At 42.8% G+C, this 19,591-nt stretch overlaps 1 protein-coding gene across 1 annotated transcript in view; it reads left to right on the plus strand.

Moving 5' to 3' along the window:
• Positions 1-19,591, plus strand: part of GLDN (gliomedin) — a 59,425-nt gene that overhangs the window by 22,253 nt on the left and 17,581 nt on the right. Inside the window, exons 2-4 of the mRNA XM_086710684.1 lie at positions 10,418-10,469; positions 18,705-18,722; positions 19,091-19,198. Of these exons, the coding sequence (XP_086566810.1) occupies positions 10,418-10,469; positions 18,705-18,722; positions 19,091-19,198 (178 nt within the window). The remainder of the gene's footprint in view (positions 1-10,417; positions 10,470-18,704; positions 18,723-19,090; positions 19,199-19,591) is intronic.

Raw genomic sequence — 19,591 nt, forward strand, 5'->3', positions numbered from 1 at the left:
AAGTCCACAATTACCTGAGACTGAAGGTTACTTAATCTCATCCCAGAAAAGGGATTTAAAATCCAGTGGTCTTTGAAATTTTCAAGAAGCAAAATTTTTTTAATGTTTATTCTTATTTTTGAGAGAGAGAGTGAGGGAGCACTCTCTCTCCCCCACCCTCCACATGAGCAGGGGAGGGGCAGAGAGAGGGAGACAGAGGATCCAGAGCAGGCTCTGTGCTGACAGCAGTGAGCCTGATTCAAGGCTCAAACTCATGAACCATGATGAGATCATGACCTGAGCTGAAGTCAGACGCTTAACTGTCTGAGCCACCCAGGTGCCCCGAGCAAAGCCTTTTTAAAATACAAATGGTTAGGGGCGCCTGGGTGGCGCAGTCGGTTGAGCGTCCGACTTCAGCCAGGTCACGATCTCGCGGTCCGTGAGTTCGAGCCCCGCGTCAGGCTCTGGGCTGATGGCTCAGAGCCTGGAGCCTGTTTCCGATTCTGTGTCTCCCTCTCTCTCTGCCCCTCGCCCGTTCATGCTCTGTCTCTCTCTGTCCCAAAAATAAATAAACGTTGAAAAAAAAAAATTAAAAAAAAAATAAATAAATAAAATACAAATGGTTAAAATACAAATGGTTAAATGCACAAACTCTAGCACAGCCTATTTAATTCCAGGAACAAATATGAATCTTAAAAATCTTCTCCACAAATATTTATAACTATAAGGACTTTACATCTGTCTCCATGTGCATCCATATATATGTTGTAAATGCGGGGTATTTTTCTATCTTTAGATGGAATTGCTAAAGTTAATTTGTAAAAGAGCTCTATTTAGTTATCTCAGAAAGATAGAAACTAACCAAAATATTTTAATTTATTTTTTAATGTTTATTTATTATGAGAGAGAGAGAGAGAGCATGACTGGTGGAAGGGCAAAGAGAGAGGGAGAGAGAGAGAATCCCAAGCAGGCTCTGCACTGAGAGCGCAGAAATCAAGAGTCAGATGATTGACTGAGCCACCCAGGCTCCCCCAAATGTTTTTTAAGTTCACATGATCTGGGAAAATATTCTCTATAAAAGCTAGCTTAAGGTTGATGATTTAATTAAAACAAACATGTCTATAGAGTTATCAACATTAAATATAAATTAAAACTTTTACTCTGTCTGACTTCACTGGACAAGTTAAGTTCATATTATCTCTTGCAGGATCTGTCAACAAAAAAAACAATAGCTTAGTAGGAGAGTGGCTGACTTTGATGTCTCCTAAAGTTTTCATAGGTAATCTAAATGTAATTATTGGGAGCAAATAATTTAGATGTAAGTGAAATAAGAGTTTATAAATACATATTTTTTAATTTTTTTAATTAAAAAAAATTTTAATGTTTATTTCTTTTTGAGAGAAAGAGAGACAGAGCATGAGTGGGGGAGGGTTACAGAGAGAAGGAGACACAGAATCTGAAGCAGGCTCCAGGCTCTGAGCTGGAGAGCCTGACATGGGGCTCAAACCCATGAGCCATGAGATCATGAACTGAGCTGAAGTTGGATACTTAACCGACTGAGCCACCCAGGTGCCCCATAGATACATATTTTTTTACAACAATTATATTTTATGGTATGTGTACTTAAAAATAGTTTCCCCAAATCTTTTTGGTAACCTGAAGGCTTTGGTAACCTGAAGCTAAGTGATGAGTTAAGTTAAATTCATTGAATATATAGATCATTTCCAAATAAGATAAAACAATGAAACATTAAATACTGAACATAGGTTTATCTACTTTTGTTTTATTACAGAGAAACTAAAGATAAGTTTGGGTCTGTTAGTAAACACGTTTGGTGCTTTATTGAAAAACTGCACCATAAAGGGGCACCTTTATGTAACAAAAAATACATTTTTTTTGTTGAGGGAAAGGAAAGTAATTTCCTAAAGCAGGGCTGATTATTTAAAGAGAAAAACTGTAAGACAAAATCTAAATGTAAAAAACTTGTAGAGAGTTTGTGGGGAAGGAGATCTTTAGAAAGAAATGTTAATATATGATCAGGGTGGCTTTCATGCAAAGGCACTGGCAACAGGCTATAAAGATCATAGTATATGTGGATAAAGTCTCTTCTGCTTTGGCAAAAATGGCCCCTCATTGCCAGACTTTTGCCACCTTGATGTCCTAATAATATGGCAACAGTCTGCTCCTAAATCAGAGAAACTAGGATGGGTAAGCAATGGCTGTAAAGGAAATGAACAGTTGGGGCTATGGGAAACCCCAGATGGCTTGGTTCCTCTCAGCAACTTAAAAAAATTAAAAATTTTTTTTCATTCCTTCCCCCACCAAGTGCATTTAAGATGACTCAAATTATGAATAGACATTGATAGGGAGACTTATATGAAATTGCACAGTCTAGCCCTCTCTGACTTGTCAGGTCCATAATCCTGAAAAAAACCTGTTTTTATTCCCAGAGACCTCAGACCTCCCTCTGAACCCTTTTAATACCTGCAGCTGGACTTCATTCAACTACCACTTACTATGGGTTATAATATGTTCTTGTGACTATATGTGTGTTTTCCAGAGGAGCTAAAGCTTTCCCCTGTTGCAAGACTGATACCCTCACTATAGTGAAGAAACAGTTAAAGTACATTTCCCACTCGGGTTATACCTTCCGTGATCTCCAGTGATTGAGGCACCCACTTCACTGGAAAAATCATATGAGCCTTAGCAAAAACTTTACAGACTTCTTAAAATTTGATCAGTAACAAACCTTCTGCTTTCCCCTGTCATCCCATGCTAGTATGACCAGCTACTGTAAGTCTAATGTCTAAACTCAAGAAGCCTTCCCAGGGGTGCCGGGGTGGCTCAGTTGGTTAAATGTCTGACTCTTGGTTTTGGCTTAGGTCTTGATCTCACACTCTCCGTGTAGAGCCTGCTTGGGATTCTCTCTCTCCCTCTCTCTCTGCCCCCCCAACTTGTGCTCTTTTCCTCTCTCTCAGAATAAATAAATAAACTTAAAAAAAAAAAAATTCTTCTGAGATCCAGTTCAGAGAATCTAAACTGGCCACAAGTTAGAGCCTGGTGATTGGGTGTTCTGGAAACATCATCAGAAAAAGACAGCCCTCAAGCCCCACTGGAAAGGGGATCTCACCGAGTGCTCCTGACCACTGACACTGCTACAAAACTAGAAGCAATACACATCATGGGTGCACACCACACAGCTCACAAAGGCTTCACTTGTACAGAATCTTGAGACTTTTAAATCAAATTGACAAGGAAGAGAAGTATCTGAAATCCAGATAGACTGCTTCTACCCAAGAGGACAGATCAAGACTTCTTACTTTAACTAAACATGAAACCCTTTCTCCTTATTTTCCCTTCCTTTATTCTGGTATTGGCCTAAAAGGTAATGGCCTCATCTTCATTTCCAAGGCTGTTGTTAAGGGGGGCAACCTCTGGAATTTAGAATAGGCTAGGAGATCTTCTGACTGCCCTACTCCCCTGGTTAGGGATAAATGTAAAGGCTAACTTCTGAATTCTAGAAATTATTGCAGAATCTGCTGCTAAAGCAATACTTCCCAGCAAAGATCCTTAGATTCTCTGGCCAAAGTTGTTTTTGATAACGGGATATCCCTTGCCTCTCTTTTAGCTGAGCAGGGAGGTGTCTGTGCTATGGCCAATACCATGTGCTGTACATTTGAGGCAGGAGGAAAGGGAGATGCAGGCGACAAGTTGACTAAAGTAAAGCCATTTTGGTTTTAGGCTGAACGTTAACTTAAAAGACAGCAAGTCTTAAAAAAAAGTCACGAGATCTGATTCATGGAAGACCACAAGACCCTCCTCCCTCCAGCAGTAAAAGCCACAAAGTCTAGACATTCTCAAAATTGCTCCCTGTAGGTAATTTCACAACCCTAGGACAATGGAAAAACTAACTTCCCCATGTAAATGATAAGCCCAAAGTTAAAGAGTAAGCCCCTCCCTATATGGTTAGTTAATTTTAAAAACTTACAAAGTTCTTCATTACAGGAAAAGGAGGATCCTCTTCCCCCTCTGGGAGGAGAGACTGCTACTTTGTGATGTAGTTCCTTTCTTCTCTACTTAATAAATCTTTGTCTCCTCTTCCAAATGGCTTGCTGTTGAATTCTTTCTTGAGCAAAACCAAGAAACCTCATGATGAAGGACCCAAGGACTTGGCCCAAGGTCCCTCTTGGGCCCTCAGCCCATTCTGAAACAACTTAGCTTACTAGGGTGCTCCTTCAGTGGGGTCTTTTTTTTTTTATTTGATTCTGATTGGTTTGGGTATTGGGGACCATGGCTTCAAAATGCACTCCAAAAATTAGGAATTATCCTGCTTCTAGTAATCATAATAATCTCCCTGGTATTCTTTCGAAAACTCTAAATGTATGTTCACAGCCACTAGCCATCAAGTAAATGATCTCCTTAAGACTGGATTGTCAAAAAAGGAGCCAAAAGTTTGACCAACTTAAAGAATGTAAGCCTTAAGCTATCACCTGTGAATGTGACAGAGATAAAGCCAAAACGTCATGACCTATGGGGACCATAGAAAGGAACAACAGAAACTGCAAGAATTTCAGAGCAGTAGCTAAGAGTGATGCTAATGCCTTAACTTTTGATCACATCTCTCAGTTGAGCTGAGAGTCCAAGCAAAGGGGGGGATTTGTTAAAAAGACAACTGCAGGCCCCAAAATAGCATCACTTAGGCCAACTCAGCAAACCAAGGTTAATACCTAACCTAACAGCAGTTTCACCTCCCACCCCAGAACTCCACCCCCCCGACCCCAAAAATGTAACCTTTAGCCAGCCAACATGGAATTCCCTGATCAGTACTAGGACATTTACTGATAGACCCCTTCTGCTCCCCTTAGGAGGGCAACCTTGCCTACACAATGCATTCTGGGCTAATAAATTCCTTTCTTCTTTTTTCTAATGCCCTTCCTCTGCCTTTAAAATCCTTTGTTTGTTTGTTTGTTTGTTTGTTTGTTTGTTTGTTTAGCAAAGCTTCCCTCTACTTGCTTCAAGAGATGCTGCCCAATTCATGAATTGTTTAATAAAGACAATCAGATCTTCAAATTTACTTGGTAGAGTTTTGTTTTTTTAACACTTGTATACTCTTCCTACAAATGAGATTCCCAATTCACAGCATTTTCTTTCTAATGGATACTGCCAAATTATGTCCCATCTCTTTTCAGTTGAATTTAAAGCCAGCATTTGCTGTCTGATGCCAAGTTAGCAGGAAATTCATTATATTTCTCCTGGGGCCTCTTCTTTGCCTATAGATTTTTCAAGATCCCATGAGATCTTTTAATCCAGCAACACCAGTTCTGTGTCCAGAGAGAAAACTGGAAGGTCTAGTTAGGCCAGTAGTAGGATCCATTTTGACTGTCTTTTCTCTCATCAGTACCACATGTTGTCACCACTAAGAATAAGTCCCCATACAATGTGATATGTCCCTGTCCATTACTGTCTTGATCTTCTCACTGGGGAGATGACCTGACGAGCCATGGTGTTTCTTCTGGGGAGATGATTCCACCTCGGTGACCCGTTGACCAAGGGTGCACTAAGCCTGAGCTCTCAGAGGTACCATTCTTTATGACTCAGGGTGACAGCCATTTTTTTCCCATACAGTGTGTCCCCCAAATGGCATCTGTGGGTTGGGAGGAACTTCCCACCACTGCTGTGGAGCTGTTTCTGCACCTCACCCACCCTCTTCCTAACACCATCAGATTCTCACATCATAAACCCAGGTTAACAATTTATTGTCACCTTTCTGTCAAGGTAAGCTCTCCCTTGGAGACCACTGACATACTTTCCTCCTTGAACTCTATCACCCCAGAGAAGTTCTAGGTCTGGGAACAGACACTGTTTTATGCATAGGGGATAGAAACAAAACAGCAAATTCTCTCAAAATGCTTCCACTCAGGATCAAGTAATAAATGCAGACATAAGTAAGATAATATTAGATAACAATGAGCGTTACAGAGACAAAGAGCCAGGTGAGGTGATGGAGAGTGGCCACTGGGGCTATTTTCAGCTGGAGAGTCAGGGAAAGTGTTCCTAAAGGGGTGACATTTGAGCTGAGGTTTCAGTGAAGATGTGAGCACAGCCTAGAGGCACAGACAAGACGAGTGATGATGGCCAATGTGACTGGAGCAGAGTGACAGGGGGAAAGTGGTAGAAGATGGACTTGGGGAGAGAGCAGGGCCACCTCATAGATGGATTGTGCCTGACACCCCTCAGGACAATGAGCTGTAAGGCCTCTTCCAGCTTTGCCATTCTCAAGTCCTAAATTAAGATTTAAAAAGCTCTCTATGCCAAATGTGATTCTTTAATTTGACAATCTAGACTATGTGACAACCAATTTTGAATTCTCTTATTTTGTTCCAAATTCTCAATCATTATCATCAGGAAAAAATGTTTTTGACTTTCTTGTGGCCATAACTTTTCATACCATATGTTTCACCGTGATACAATCTTAAATAGCCCAAGTCTGTTAAAAGAATATTCTTGTGTGAAGATTAACACAATTTACTGGTAAATATCTAAATTGACATTTAGCATATAAATGGAGCCAAAAGGTCAGGAAATGAAAACTCTTTCTTCACTGTCTTTGACAGTGAGTATATGAAAGATAAAGGCTAATTTTCCCTATTGATGCTTCTGTTGTTTCAAATGACTCCTTCAGCCGTGATCCCCCAGGCAACAAATGAAACATTTTGTTCTCTCAATGGGCAATTATACATTTTCAAAGATAATAAATTTTGTCCATAGTGCAGCTGATTACATTCATTTATGAAAATGACTAAAATGGTAAGTCAAAATTTCTTCTGTGTGGTTGGGTTGAGATAGTCATCAGAGCCATAATAGAAAGCACAGCAGACCTGGAAACAGGAAGGCTGGAGTTGAGTCCAGCTCTTCCACTACAAGTGATGGAACCTTGAGTAAATGATGTCACCTCTCTAAGCTTCTATGTTGTTACTTGTATAAGAGGGAGAGGCATATTGCACAATATACCTTGTGTCAGAGAGTTGGTGGGGCTGGAGCATTATGGGGAGAAGCACCTCCAGTTCTTTACCTGGGGGGTCGGATATATATGTTTGTTTTATTATTCATCTTGAAATTGTACACATCGGTGTATTTGTGATATGTACATTTCACAATAAATTTCTAAAGCTGTCAGTAGATACCTGTTGACATACTTGACAAGAAGTAAATACAGCATGAGTTTTAGTCTGGATCTCCTAGCAAATGGAATAAACCTAGGTAGAAGTCAAAACAGTTTTTCCCCTCAAATCAAAACATGTTTTTCTAGACACATCTGGCTGGCTCAGTCAGTAGAGCATGCAACTCTTGATCTTGGGGTTGTAGGTTCAAGCCCCACATTGGGTGTAAAGATTACTTAAAAATAAAAATCTTTAAAAATAATTCTTTTTAACAAGAGTTTAATTGAAAGCATAATCAGTGAAAATTTCCAATGAAGCAAAAGGGTGTATCATGCTTAGTACAGCTTCCTCCTGCCCTAGCCCTCCATTCAGCCTCACTTGAGGCTTTTTAGGTTTCTTTCCATAAATATTCGAGAAAGCCAAAAACAGAGAGTCTTGAAAGCAGCAAGAGAGAAGCGTATGGAAACATTTGCATGCACAACAATTTTTTACATAAATTAAAGTATGTTACACATGCTGCTCTATACTTTGCATTTTTCATTTATCTTGGAGATGTATCATTCTTACAGATTTAAATTCATTCTTTTTCACAGTATTTCATTTTGTGGGTATGCTACACTTTATTTAACCAGACCCCTCTGATAAATATTTGGGTTGCTTTTGTTCTTGCTCACATTTCTGCAGCAACCATCTTTGTACTTCTATCTCCTTGTGTGTATATATCTGAAGAATGAATCCCAAAGTGCAGAAGGTAGACCCATTTAAATTTTAGTAGTTACTGTCAAAATGCCCTCCAAAGAGATAGCATGCCTTTACACTTGATCAACAGAGTAAGAGAGTGCTGCTTTCATGCATATCAACAATAGCCAAACTATAGAAAGAGCCCAAATGTCCATCGACCGATGAATGGGTAAAGAAGGTGTGGTGTATGTGTATATATACTCAGCCATCAAAAAAGAATGAAATCTTTCCACTTACAATGATGTGGACAGAACTAGAATGTATTATGCTAAGCAAAATAAGTCAGTCAGAGGAAGAAAAATACCATATGATTTCACTCATATGTGGAATTTAAGAAACAAAACAGATGACATATGGGAAGGAGGGCAAAAAGAGAAGAGATGGAAACAAACCGAGACTCAGTGATAGAGAACAAACTGAGGGTTGATGGAGGGAGGTGGGTGAGTGATGGGCTAGATGGGTGATGTGTAGTAAGGAGGTCACTTGTTGTGATGAGCATTAGGTGTTGTATGTAAGTGATGAATCGCTGAATTCTATTCCTGAAGCCAATATTGCAGTGTATGTTAACCAACTAGAATTTAAATAAAATTTGGGGGAAAAAAGAGAGTTCTGCTTTCCTGACACTCCCATGATAATGTGCTCTGCTAGTCTTTTTATTAACAAATTTAAGAGGTGGAAAATAGCATTTCATCGTTTGAATTTATTTAACTATAAATGAAAATGAGCACTCTTGGTTTTTTTCTCTGAACTTCCTGTGTGGGTCCATTGCCCATTTTCCTTTTGGTTTCTTGTTCTGTATTGCTTTGTAACAGCTCTTTATATACTAGCCCTTCGCAATTATTGTTCAAGGTCTATGTTTCTCATTTGTTATCACTTGTAGTATTTTACCTCTTGCAGAAATTTTAAATTACTAGACAGTCAAATTTATACATCCTTCCTATATATATAGTATGGGGGTCATTTCTTTCTTGGAAAAATCTTTCCTACTCCAATGCCATTATAATTTTTTTCCCCAAGTTTTCTTCCAGTACTTTTATGAATTTGTTTTTCACTTCTAAATGTTTTATCAATATCATTTAATGAACTTATTTAGTGTAATGAGTGAAGTAAGGATTAAACTTTTTGTTTATCCCCCATATATCTATCCCAGATGTCTATCCAGCTGTCTCAAATTCACTTCTTAAGTAATAAGTTTTCTCTCCACAGTTTTGAAATGTCACATTAATTTGGGTCTAAAAATTACTGAGTCTGTAAATTGAAAACAATTGGATGGTAAATTAATAAACTATGTCATTCTTGGCATATTTAAGGAACTATTAAAACAGTAGCATAAATAGAGTGTGATTACCATGTGTCAGGCCCTGTTCTAAATGTGTTGCATGTATTTGCTCATTTAATCCATATAACCATGCTATAAGGTAGGTGCTATTAGCTCCATTTACAGATAAGAACACTGAAGCACGGAGAGGTTAAATAACTTCCTCAAGATCACAATGCTTGTGAATGGCAAAGCCATGATTCAAATATAGGCAGGTTGACTTCAGAATCCTTGCTCCTATCTATAGTCTCTGCTGCCTCCACCAAATGGAAAACATGTTTGTGTGTGCTTCCTACATGCTAGGCATTGCTCCAAGAACTTCACATATAATGATTTCACTTACTCTTCACAACAGTCCTAAGAAATAATCACTATTTCTATCTCCATGTTATAGATGAGCAAACTGAGGCAAAGTATAGCTGGGAGACAGACAGGGAAAGGGGAGTGGTATGAGATGAATTCAGAGAAGGGGGAGCTTTGTTCTATCTTCAGAGCAGCAAAGAATCACAACAGTATGTGAATCAGGGCTGACCCAGTCAGATTTGTTTTTTTGTGACACTCACTGGGCACAGCATGGAGAGTGGATTGGGGAAGGGACCGCAAAGCTGGTGTGGGGAAATCAGATACCAGGCTAATACCACGCTGCAGTGACCACCTATCACAGATGGGCCATCCAGTGACGAGTGGACAGTATCCATGTGACATGAAAATTACTATCATCTGGGCAGCATCCATGTGCCAGGGGCAGAACTCAAGACAAGTGCTCAGAGTAGTTACATTTCCAGAGAAAACCCAAGTGTCCAGAGGCTAAGTACCATGTCTGTGCTCACCCAGCTAGTAAGTGCACACTCCCAACCACAAAGCCTGCCCTCTTTACTCAACCCACACACAGATTGGGCCCTTCAAATGCTGGAGGGCTGGCTCAATACAACCTTGAAAATTGGATTGAGCAATTCCTTCGCCATCCTTTGTCTTCTCAGAGGATAGAAGTCAAGGAGATCAGTTGACAATATTGACAGATGAGCTTCTGTCATCACATATCTTGAGATCATTTAAGAGTTTCCTTTTCAGTTCTACGTTAACTTTTCCTCAGACTTTTGAATATCCTCCTGAGGTTACTTTGTGAATCTTTCTCATTGCTTGCTTCTTGCCTGGATAAAGGGCAAGTTCGGGGTCCACTGTCTTCTGTGCTGCTATTAATCATCCTCTCTCTTTGCAGATCCGAGTGATGGTGGATCTATGTAACAGCACCAAGGGCATCTGCCTGACAGGTAGGCCAGCCTGGAACTGAGCAGGAGTGGCTCACGCCACAAACACGTGTGGTAGCCAAAGGGCCAGAGCAGAATGAACACCTGGGAACACTGCGGGTGATAAAAACACATGTTGGTTTACTTTTACCAGATGTTTTTAATGAACTGAAAATCAATTGTAATATAATTATGAAAAAGAACATATTTTGGTACTGCCATAGAAATATAGCCATGGAAAATAACTGGGTCTTGGGTAATTAGAAACGTGTGGTACCTTGAACTGGGGCCATAGATGTTTTCCTTATTCACATTAATTTTTAAAAGAGAAAAGAACGGAAGGAAAGAGACCTTAGCAGAAGTAATTCTTTCCTTACATCATATGTATGGCATAAATGGAAAGTTCTAGAAGCAAACTACTGATAAATCAGAACACTTTTGATGAAGAGTGCTCTGTGTGTGGGGCCTACTGTGTGCTAGGTGAGACGGGAAGTTATGTCATACACAGGTCCCCTCCACTTGATGAATCAAGGACAAAGAAACAGGAGGGAGGGAAATCAACCCCGAGGCACATCAAGCCAAGGGACACAGAGTGGCTGATGGGTTGGGCAGGGGAGGAGGAGAGTGCTATGGGTATGTTCGTGTACACCTGAGTCTAACAGAGTCCTGCCTCTTGCCTGAGGGGAGGGGTGCCTGCCTTCTGTGTTTAGAAGCTTGGGAAAAGGAAGAACACAGACCCCAGAACATTCACCCAATGTGTTGCACCCCAGGCAGAGGGAGGCTCTGTCCAGGCCCAAGAATGGGCCTACAGAGCCTGATTTCAGACACAGCATTGACTACCTCTCTCCTCCATTCTGAGGAAATGGGGAAATTATTTTTGCATTAAAAATATAATATGAAGTAAATGCAGAGCTCTCGTGAGCCATATACATTTTTTCTTTTTTCTTTTTTTTTTTTTTTTAATTCAAGTTAGTTGACATACCGTGTAGTCTTGGCTTCAGGAGTAGAACCCAGTGATTTATCTCTTACATATGACACCCATGTCATATCTCTTACATATGACGTCCTCCTTAATGCCCGTCACCCCTTTAATGCCCGTCACCCCCCTCCAGCAACCCTCAGTATGTTCTCTGTATTTAAGAGTATTTTATGGTCGTGAACTTTGAAACATAACCACAAGACTTTGAAGCCAGGTGAAGCTTTTGTTGAGCCTTTGCCTATGGCCTCAGGCTCTGGGGAGGCCCCTGTTGACCAGGCAGCACTGCTGGAGGTTAAGAAACCCTGCAGTTTCCTTGTGCCTGGGTGGCTCATTGGGTTAAGCATCTGACTCTTGATTTCAGCTCAGGTCATGATCCCACAGTTTGTGAGATTGAGCCCACCTACCCCTCCCCCCGCCCCTGCCGCTATCCTGTGCACTCTCTCTCTTTCTAAATAAATAAATAAACTTAAAAAAAAAAAAAAAAAGAACCCCTGCAGTGTGCATCCAGTTCTAAGAAACCTCGTCCAGTACTGCAGTATTCTCCCCAGAACTGCTTGGCACATACCATGCATTAGGAGAGCAATGGGAGTTTGTTGAATGACTAAACCTATCATTTCTGTAAATGCTTAAATCAGGGTTGGTGGGCTGGTAAGAAAGACACTTACCCTGCATCCAAATCTGACTCTTGTTTGCTTAGTTTGATGTTAGAGAGAAAAGCTGTAATCCTGTGGCTTCTTGGGAAATGCTAATTGAATTACTCAAGTCACATTTCAGCCCTCACAGAAAATTAAATATCTTCAGAACAGCGTGGTCCTTCATTCTGAAACTCTTGTGTCTTAAGCACCTTTCTCCCATCTTTGGAAGTCCTTTTCAGAGTTCCTCCGTGTGACAGTAATGAGTGCTAGAAAAATGCTCAGATGGATGGAATTACAGGCACAAAAGCCCTGTTGAGAGGCACAGGAAAAGCCTCTTCCTTTTTGATATTTATTATAGACGTGATAGAAGGAGAGCCAGGCTGTTCAGTGAATGCAGGTGGAGCTGTTGAGACCACTTAGAGAAGACTGGGGGAGGGGATCAAATATGTGCTGGAAATGGGTGGAGGTTATTCTTCGGTACCTCAAAATCTTTTCAGAAGCCAGCACCTTCTCCTTTCATGCCAGCTGGAAATTGGGTCCCCCTTTACATAGAAAGCTCTTCAATTAAAACTTAGGTGTGAAAAGTACAAGTTGCGGAGTGAGGTGGTACCTTGGGAGAGACCAAGCTGTCTGGACTCGAGGCAGGAAGGTGACAGGACCCAGAACCGAATTGGCAACTACAGGGGGAAGGGCAGAGAGCCTTGGTCCAGAGCCCCAAGAAGATGCTGGCAGGAGGGGCTCCCAGAGCAGACTCCAGGCTTGGGGCCTGAGGCCTGAGAACAAGGTCTAGCTTTACACTGGACTCATCTTTGAAAAAGCAGGAGCTATGACTTGAGGCTATTCCAGTTGTGACTGTGAAACCCCATCCCTGCTCCTTTTTCTAGATGCAGCTGCCATTGTTATGGGGACAAGGACAGATGTGTACCATCTGTAACCTCTCAGGCAAAGTGAGGGCAATTCACTAGGTAAAGTAGCTAGGCGTTTTTACTAGTGCCAAGTTTGTGCTTTTTGAGTAAACAGCATGCTTTTCTTGATGCATCCTGACCATAAGCCCAGAGTTCCTTAGGACCTCAGAAGCATATCTGCTGGAATAGCAGGTGTCCTGAAGAAGGCAGATTCTTGGGTTATTCTTCACTTCCAGTGGACTCTGCATATGGGCTTGCTGGAAAATCTCTGAACTATCACATTACTGAACTGCTTATTAGGGCTGAGGTGCTTCACATCCACAGTGCCTGTTCTCCATATAGCCAAGTGACTCCAAACCCAGTGATGGCACTAGTCACTACTCATCCTGCACCCAGGCAGACATTAAAAATGGATCACAGTCGCCACTGAGCATGGCCTCATGTAATTCTTTCCTGGTGTTCCAGAGAGCTGTACTAATTGATTAGAATTAGCACTTGAAATCAAACCCATTTTCCATCCCTACTCTAATTTTTTAAGGTTGCCATGCCACAGTTCAAAGTTGAAATGCACCAAATAAATGGGATGAGACCAAAGCTGCTGTTTAGTGGGAACACGTGAAGAAAGATGCCTTTCCAAGTTAAGCATCCTGGGACTGGCCCAATAATCGGTGGCAGGGGCAGCTGCAGAGGCTGTACACATAGGGAGGGTACTGAGGCCTCAAAGCTGTGGCCACTGCAACATTTGGTAAACTGATCGACAGGCTGTTCTCAGAAACAGCTAGTGTAGCTGGTCAGGTTCTCACTCAGCTGGCCTCACTGAGCAACTAGCCTATTGTCTATTATAGTTGGTAGATCCCAGCTCCACATGTGAGAGCTTAGGCCCTCTCAGGCCATCGCTAAAGGATAGCCAAGTATTCCTAGCTCCCAAGGAAAAGGGGAGTCACACTCCCTCTGGCCAGAGCTCCTGTCTGGCCCTGAAGCTGTGGTTGGCATGAATCCCAAGCCCTGGGAAGTCCCTGATGGGAGCAAGAGAGGGAAAGAATCAGGACCACAGACCTCACAGGCACCAGGCCTGACTGTATCAGGCTTATGAAGCTGTTTCTTTTACTAGCTCTTTCTAAAGCAGCAGAACCAGACCTCATTTTCTGAAATATTCCTATCTGGATTTTTTATTTGAGGGCTTCTTTGTTTTCCTCAATTGGCAGGACTTTGGGAAATGTGTAGCTACATCCCCTGTGGTCATTGCTGTGCTAAGCAGGTGCCTTGAAACTGGCAACCATCTCAGTGTGAAGGGGGAAGCTAGTAAAACCTTTCCCTGTGATTTGGAATGGCCATGGTGAGAGGAGCCCCATGGGCAGGCCTTCCAGAGGCCTGTAGTGTGAGCCACAGCAGGCCAGTGCCCACCCTTAAAGACAGGAAGTGCTTCTTTATTACTCATTCCTCATAACTGTTGTATCTGTATTTCCTGTCTGAGATTCTTCTGTTCCCTAGTACCAGAAACCCGCCAGAGCTTATTTGAGAAAAGAAAAAAGGCAAGGGGTTGCCAGTTATTGTAAAGATAGAGAGATGTATTTATCAAGATAGGCTAAGCCACGCTCTGGTAACAATTAAGTCATAAAATCTCAGTGGCATAACACAGCTAAAGAGGCTTTTTTCTGCCGCAAAGTCCAGGGTGCTCCAAGTTGGTTCTGGTGACTCCAGAATCCCAGTGCTGCCATCTTGTGGTTCTGTCATGTCAACATCAGTCACCACCTCATTTCTCAGATTATCTCTCTGCAGACAGGCATTGTTTTACCTTGCTTGGCTATCCACAGACCTCTCATTTACATAACTAGGGGCATCATGGGTCAATCTCAGATGTCAAGGAGGCAAAAACTCTAAGTGGCTCAGCTATAGCATCCACCCACTTCTAATCGATTCTGGCTAGGAATGTCGGTTGGGGCAGTCAGAGCCAGCTGTAGCATTGGCAGGGCCCAGTGCAAAGTGAAAATGCAGGCCCCCTTGTTCAAAAAAGCAGGAAAAGGGCTTCCTTCTTTTTTCTATGGTTTCCCTCTCCACCTGCTATGGGGGCTTTTTATTCGCTATTTAGTGTTATACTCTTCAGGGTGGGATGCTCACAGCACAAGAACAGGCCCTCAGAAGCACAGGAGACCCCACTCTGTGACTAAGGTATGCAGGGCACATGTCCAGTCCTAGCCTTCACACTCACCCTTGGGCCCCCACCAGTGTGGAAGGTGGCAGCCATCACTGACTGGGCGGGGAGCGGGGCAGACACATCAGAAGCAAGAATAGAAACAGAAAAACAGGAGCAGGCAACAGAGAAAAATTGTCCTAGGGAGGCCAGAGGCAGTGGGCAACAGGAAGGTGGTGGGAGACAGGACCACATATGAACCAAGGCTCCAAGTCCCCAGACATGCTCCATTATCCCATGGGACCAGCCCTGCATACCGTGCTAACATGAACTTGGCTGTCTACGTGTATTTTCAGGGGTTCTGTTATTCAAGAAGAGAAGAGTCAAGAGGTGAGAAAACGTCCTGCAAAATAGTTTTCTAAAGGCCCAGTTGGCACATATTTGATGTTTGACATCATTATAATAACACATATTTAGAGCTTCCTCCAGGTACAAGGGGCCCTTGGGCAGCTCTGTTGACATCCTGAGAGGGGACTGAGATAGAGGCTTACCATCGCTATAGCTATGCTTCTGAGCTCTTTGGAAGTATTTGTCATCCTCTCTCTTCTGAAATTCTCTTCTCCATTAATTTCAGGGCTCAGGACTTCCTGGATTCCCTCCACATCTTCAGTTTCACTCTCTTTCCTGATACCTTGTCTCTCACCTGCCTTCCTCCAGATGTGGTGTGCTTTCACCTCTCTTTCCATCCCCAAATGTGGCTTGGACATTTTAATCTTGCCTCCATACTAATAACTCTCAACCTTTCTGAGGTCAGGGACCCCTTTAAGGGTTCATTGATAGTGACTGATTGTTTTCCCAGAAAAGTTTCCCCTCAGGTCTGGAGTACCCCGGACCATCTGCTTCCCAATCACCTGCATGTAGTGCTTGGTAAAACTGTGTGCTCCTGGGCCTCACTCTAAATCCAAACTGAAATAGAATCTCCAGCTAGGGTCTGGGTATCTGCATTGTAACAGGCATTTTAGGCGATTCTATGGACTCAAATGACTAAGAACTGTAGCCATAGGTGTCAAGGAACTTCAGGTCAATATCAGGAAACCCTAATCTAAACATTTCACCACACTGACACTCTTAGTCATGACAGAAGTGTCCTAAACATACAGCTCTAGGCAGGACCTCTCTCCACTACTACTGCTACATAGAAATGGTTATTGGACTGTCCTGAGAACTCTTGAAACCTACAATATACAGTCAATTATTGATTGTTTACCTTTTTTCTACCAATCTGCACCTCTGAATTTGGCTCCATCTATAGTCAGGAATGATGATTGGTTTCTTCTGACATCTGTCAACTGTTCACATCACCCCCCCTTATGCGTGTATACATGATGTGCCAGCTGGTGGTAAAGTCATGTAGCCACAGGCTACACTGACCCTAGAAAATATGGTGCCATTTTCAGCAAATCATTTTTGCCCCAAGTAGGACAGTGTGTATTGAAAGCATGCATTCAACACTTACCCTTCCAAGAGCCCTTGTGTCTATCAAATAACCTCTTTCCATCAATATCCTAGGCTTCCAGTCATCTGAGAGTCCCTTCTCATTTGCTTCCTACCCAATCAGACATGGAGCCCTGCTCATTATTCTGAAAAAACTCTTGAATTTTTAGTTTTCTATACAGCTCTACAGTTACCAACTGCGTTTGTCCACAACCTTGCCCCTAATTTTAACTACAAAGATCCTCTGGGTATTTTCTCCCCACCCCACCTCTCTTTCTCTCTCATCTTGTTCCCTAGTTATACTCAACTTCCATCTACAGAGAGGAGCTCAAAAACACACTGATTTCACGGCATCATTCACCACTTAAGATCTACCATAGCTCCCCATTGCCTTGCAGATAGCACCTATACCTTTCTGCTTGGCATTCAAATGCTGCTGCCCTACATCCACCCCACCAAGTACTTACTCAGCCTCATCTCTACACATGGTGGGTTGGCCTATCTTCCTCCTTTCTCTCACCCTGCATCATTCAAGTTCCCACCCCTGTGCCTTTGCTCTTGCTGGCCCCCTACATGGGATGCCCAGCCCTCACCCCCACGGCCATGTCATGCCCATTGTTTCTTCAGTGTCACAGCTCAAGGCTCACTGTCTCTGGAGGCCTCAGATCACCACGTGTCCAGGCTGCTCAGTACTCCTTTGAGGGGTTCCTTCTCTGAAACTCCCTCACTCATATTTCATTGTGATTTCAAAGTGTCTGCCTTTCCCAGCTGGATTGTAAACACAGCAGACATAGGGACCAAGATTTCTGCTTCTTGGTTGATTTTAGCGCACACAGTAAGTGCTTAGTAAATGGTGGTCTTCTGCAAAGTCACGGACTTTGATTTATAGAAAGACCTTTCCACTTCAATATGGGTATTCACTGTATGTGTTCTGGAGAAAAAAAAGACCTCAACTGCTGATGGCATAAGCTCACCAGCTTGTCTGAGTGCTTAAATAAAATAATTGACAATAAGACTCTCCTATTTGTTTGGTTAGATTATGTATAAATGGTTCATCTGAGCCCCTTAGGTCCTAGGGTAATTACACGTTAAGCAAGGTGTTTGTTACCTGATCTGGGCACTCAGTTGTTCTCAGGCTATTTCATGTAACAGAAAGAGACCTGAGAACCAGCTTCTGCTCTCAATCACCCTTGGGGGGCCTGGAGGAGACAAGCTGGCTGGGTGAGAGCTCTTGGAACTGCTTTCTTGTAACAGCCAGATCTCAGCCCTGCAATGACAACATGACCATTTGCTGACACTTACCTGTGCCAGGCTGTACTAGTGCCCTTCTGTGTTGCTACCAAACCTCATTTAATTAAGTTGGTTGCTTGAGAGATGACTGATTTATGAATCTGTGGTGAGGCCCACTCAGAAATTATTCTTGGTCCATTGAAACTTAAGCAGAAGTGGTTTTTATCAGCAAATGCTGAATTGCTTTTAAGGATCTTTTGGGCAAATATGCTGGGTTCTAAGTTTATTTGTTTTGAGAGAAACAGAGACAGGGTGAGTTGGGGAGGGGCAGAGAGAGGGAGAGAGAGAAATCCCAAGCAGGTTCCGTACCATCAGCACAGAGCCCAGTGCAGGGCTCGAACTCACGAAACCATGAGATCATGACCAGAGCCAAAACCAAGCTGGATGCTTAACCGATGGAGCCACCTAGGCACCCCTATACCAAGTTCTAAATAAAAGGCATGGAGTGGTTGCTTAGGGCCAGTAGATGATTAGTACTTGTTTTTTTTGTTTGTTTTGTTTTAAATTTTTTTTAACGTTTATTTATTTTTGAGACAGAGAGAGACAGAGCATGAATGGGGGAGGGTCAGAGAGAGGGAGACACAGAATCTGAAACAGGCTCCAGGCTCTGAGCAGTCAGCACAGAGCCCGACGCGGGGCTCGAACTCACGGACCGTGAGATCATGACCTGAGCTGAAGTCAGACGCTTAACCGACTGAGCCACCCAGGCGCCCCTGATTAGTACTTGTTAAGAGAGGGAAGGTGCTCTTTGATTTTGGGGTTGTGGTGCTGACTGCACTTTCTTCCACCCATGCTTTATCATCTTAATTTCTTTTTCTGTTGTAGGACCACCTGGCCCACCAGGTAAGAACCCATGGATTTTCCTACGTCATGGGGAGGATGTGGGGGGACTAGTTCCCCAGGATCCCTCAGAAGGGACTGAGGTGGGAAGGGAGGTAGAATCTGGAGTCGGCCTTGACTATGAATGTGTCCCCCTCCTTCTTTCTACCCAAATTACCAGCTCTCCTGTCTGCTCCCACTTGAGAACCTGCCATTACCATTCCCCATCTGTCACTGCATCAGGTGGCGGCAGCACAAGTGGAAAATGAAGGGAAGAGGCAGGAGAAGATCTGGAAGAGGCATCACCTGTCCAGTTTCACTGGCTCAAGGAAACCATGTTAACCCCAGTGAAGACTTTTTTAAATGTTCTTGTTTCCCATGTTTTGACGCAGGACCTCCGGGAGTTGGTGGGTTACCAGGACACAATGGATCAGATGGACAGCCTGGTCCCCAGGGCCCAAAAGGAGAAAAAGGAGCAACTGGAAAAAGAGGAAAAATGGGTATTTTGGCAACTTTCCTAGTTAATTTTTCCTTGTTACTTGTCTCAATTATTGCGTTTTGGATGGGCCAAAGCTGGATGTAGTGGGAGGAAACTGTTACATCTTTGCATGCAGAACTGGTTTAATTCTTGCCTGGAAACTATGAGCTGAGGTGCCAAGAGCATTCTTTTTAGTGCATCCCTAACAAAGGTTTATATCCAACTGGAGAGCAGCCTCCCTGGGAACTGACTCCCGCTCTTCTGCCTGCTCTGATGCAGACTGACAGATGCCAGGGGCAGGGGCAGCCCAGGGACACTCCCTGGGCTGTGTGATGGCTGATGGCCCACAGGGTCCAAGGCAGCTCAGTCTGCAGAAGGCCAGCCATTACAGCTTTAACTGCAGAACAGAATCGAT

Source organism: Puma concolor, chromosome B3, assembly GCF_028749965.1.
Source record: "Puma concolor isolate L17-30 chromosome B3, mPumCon1.1.hap2, whole genome shotgun sequence".
NCBI classification, from domain to species: domain Eukaryota; kingdom Metazoa; phylum Chordata; class Mammalia; order Carnivora; family Felidae; genus Puma; species Puma concolor.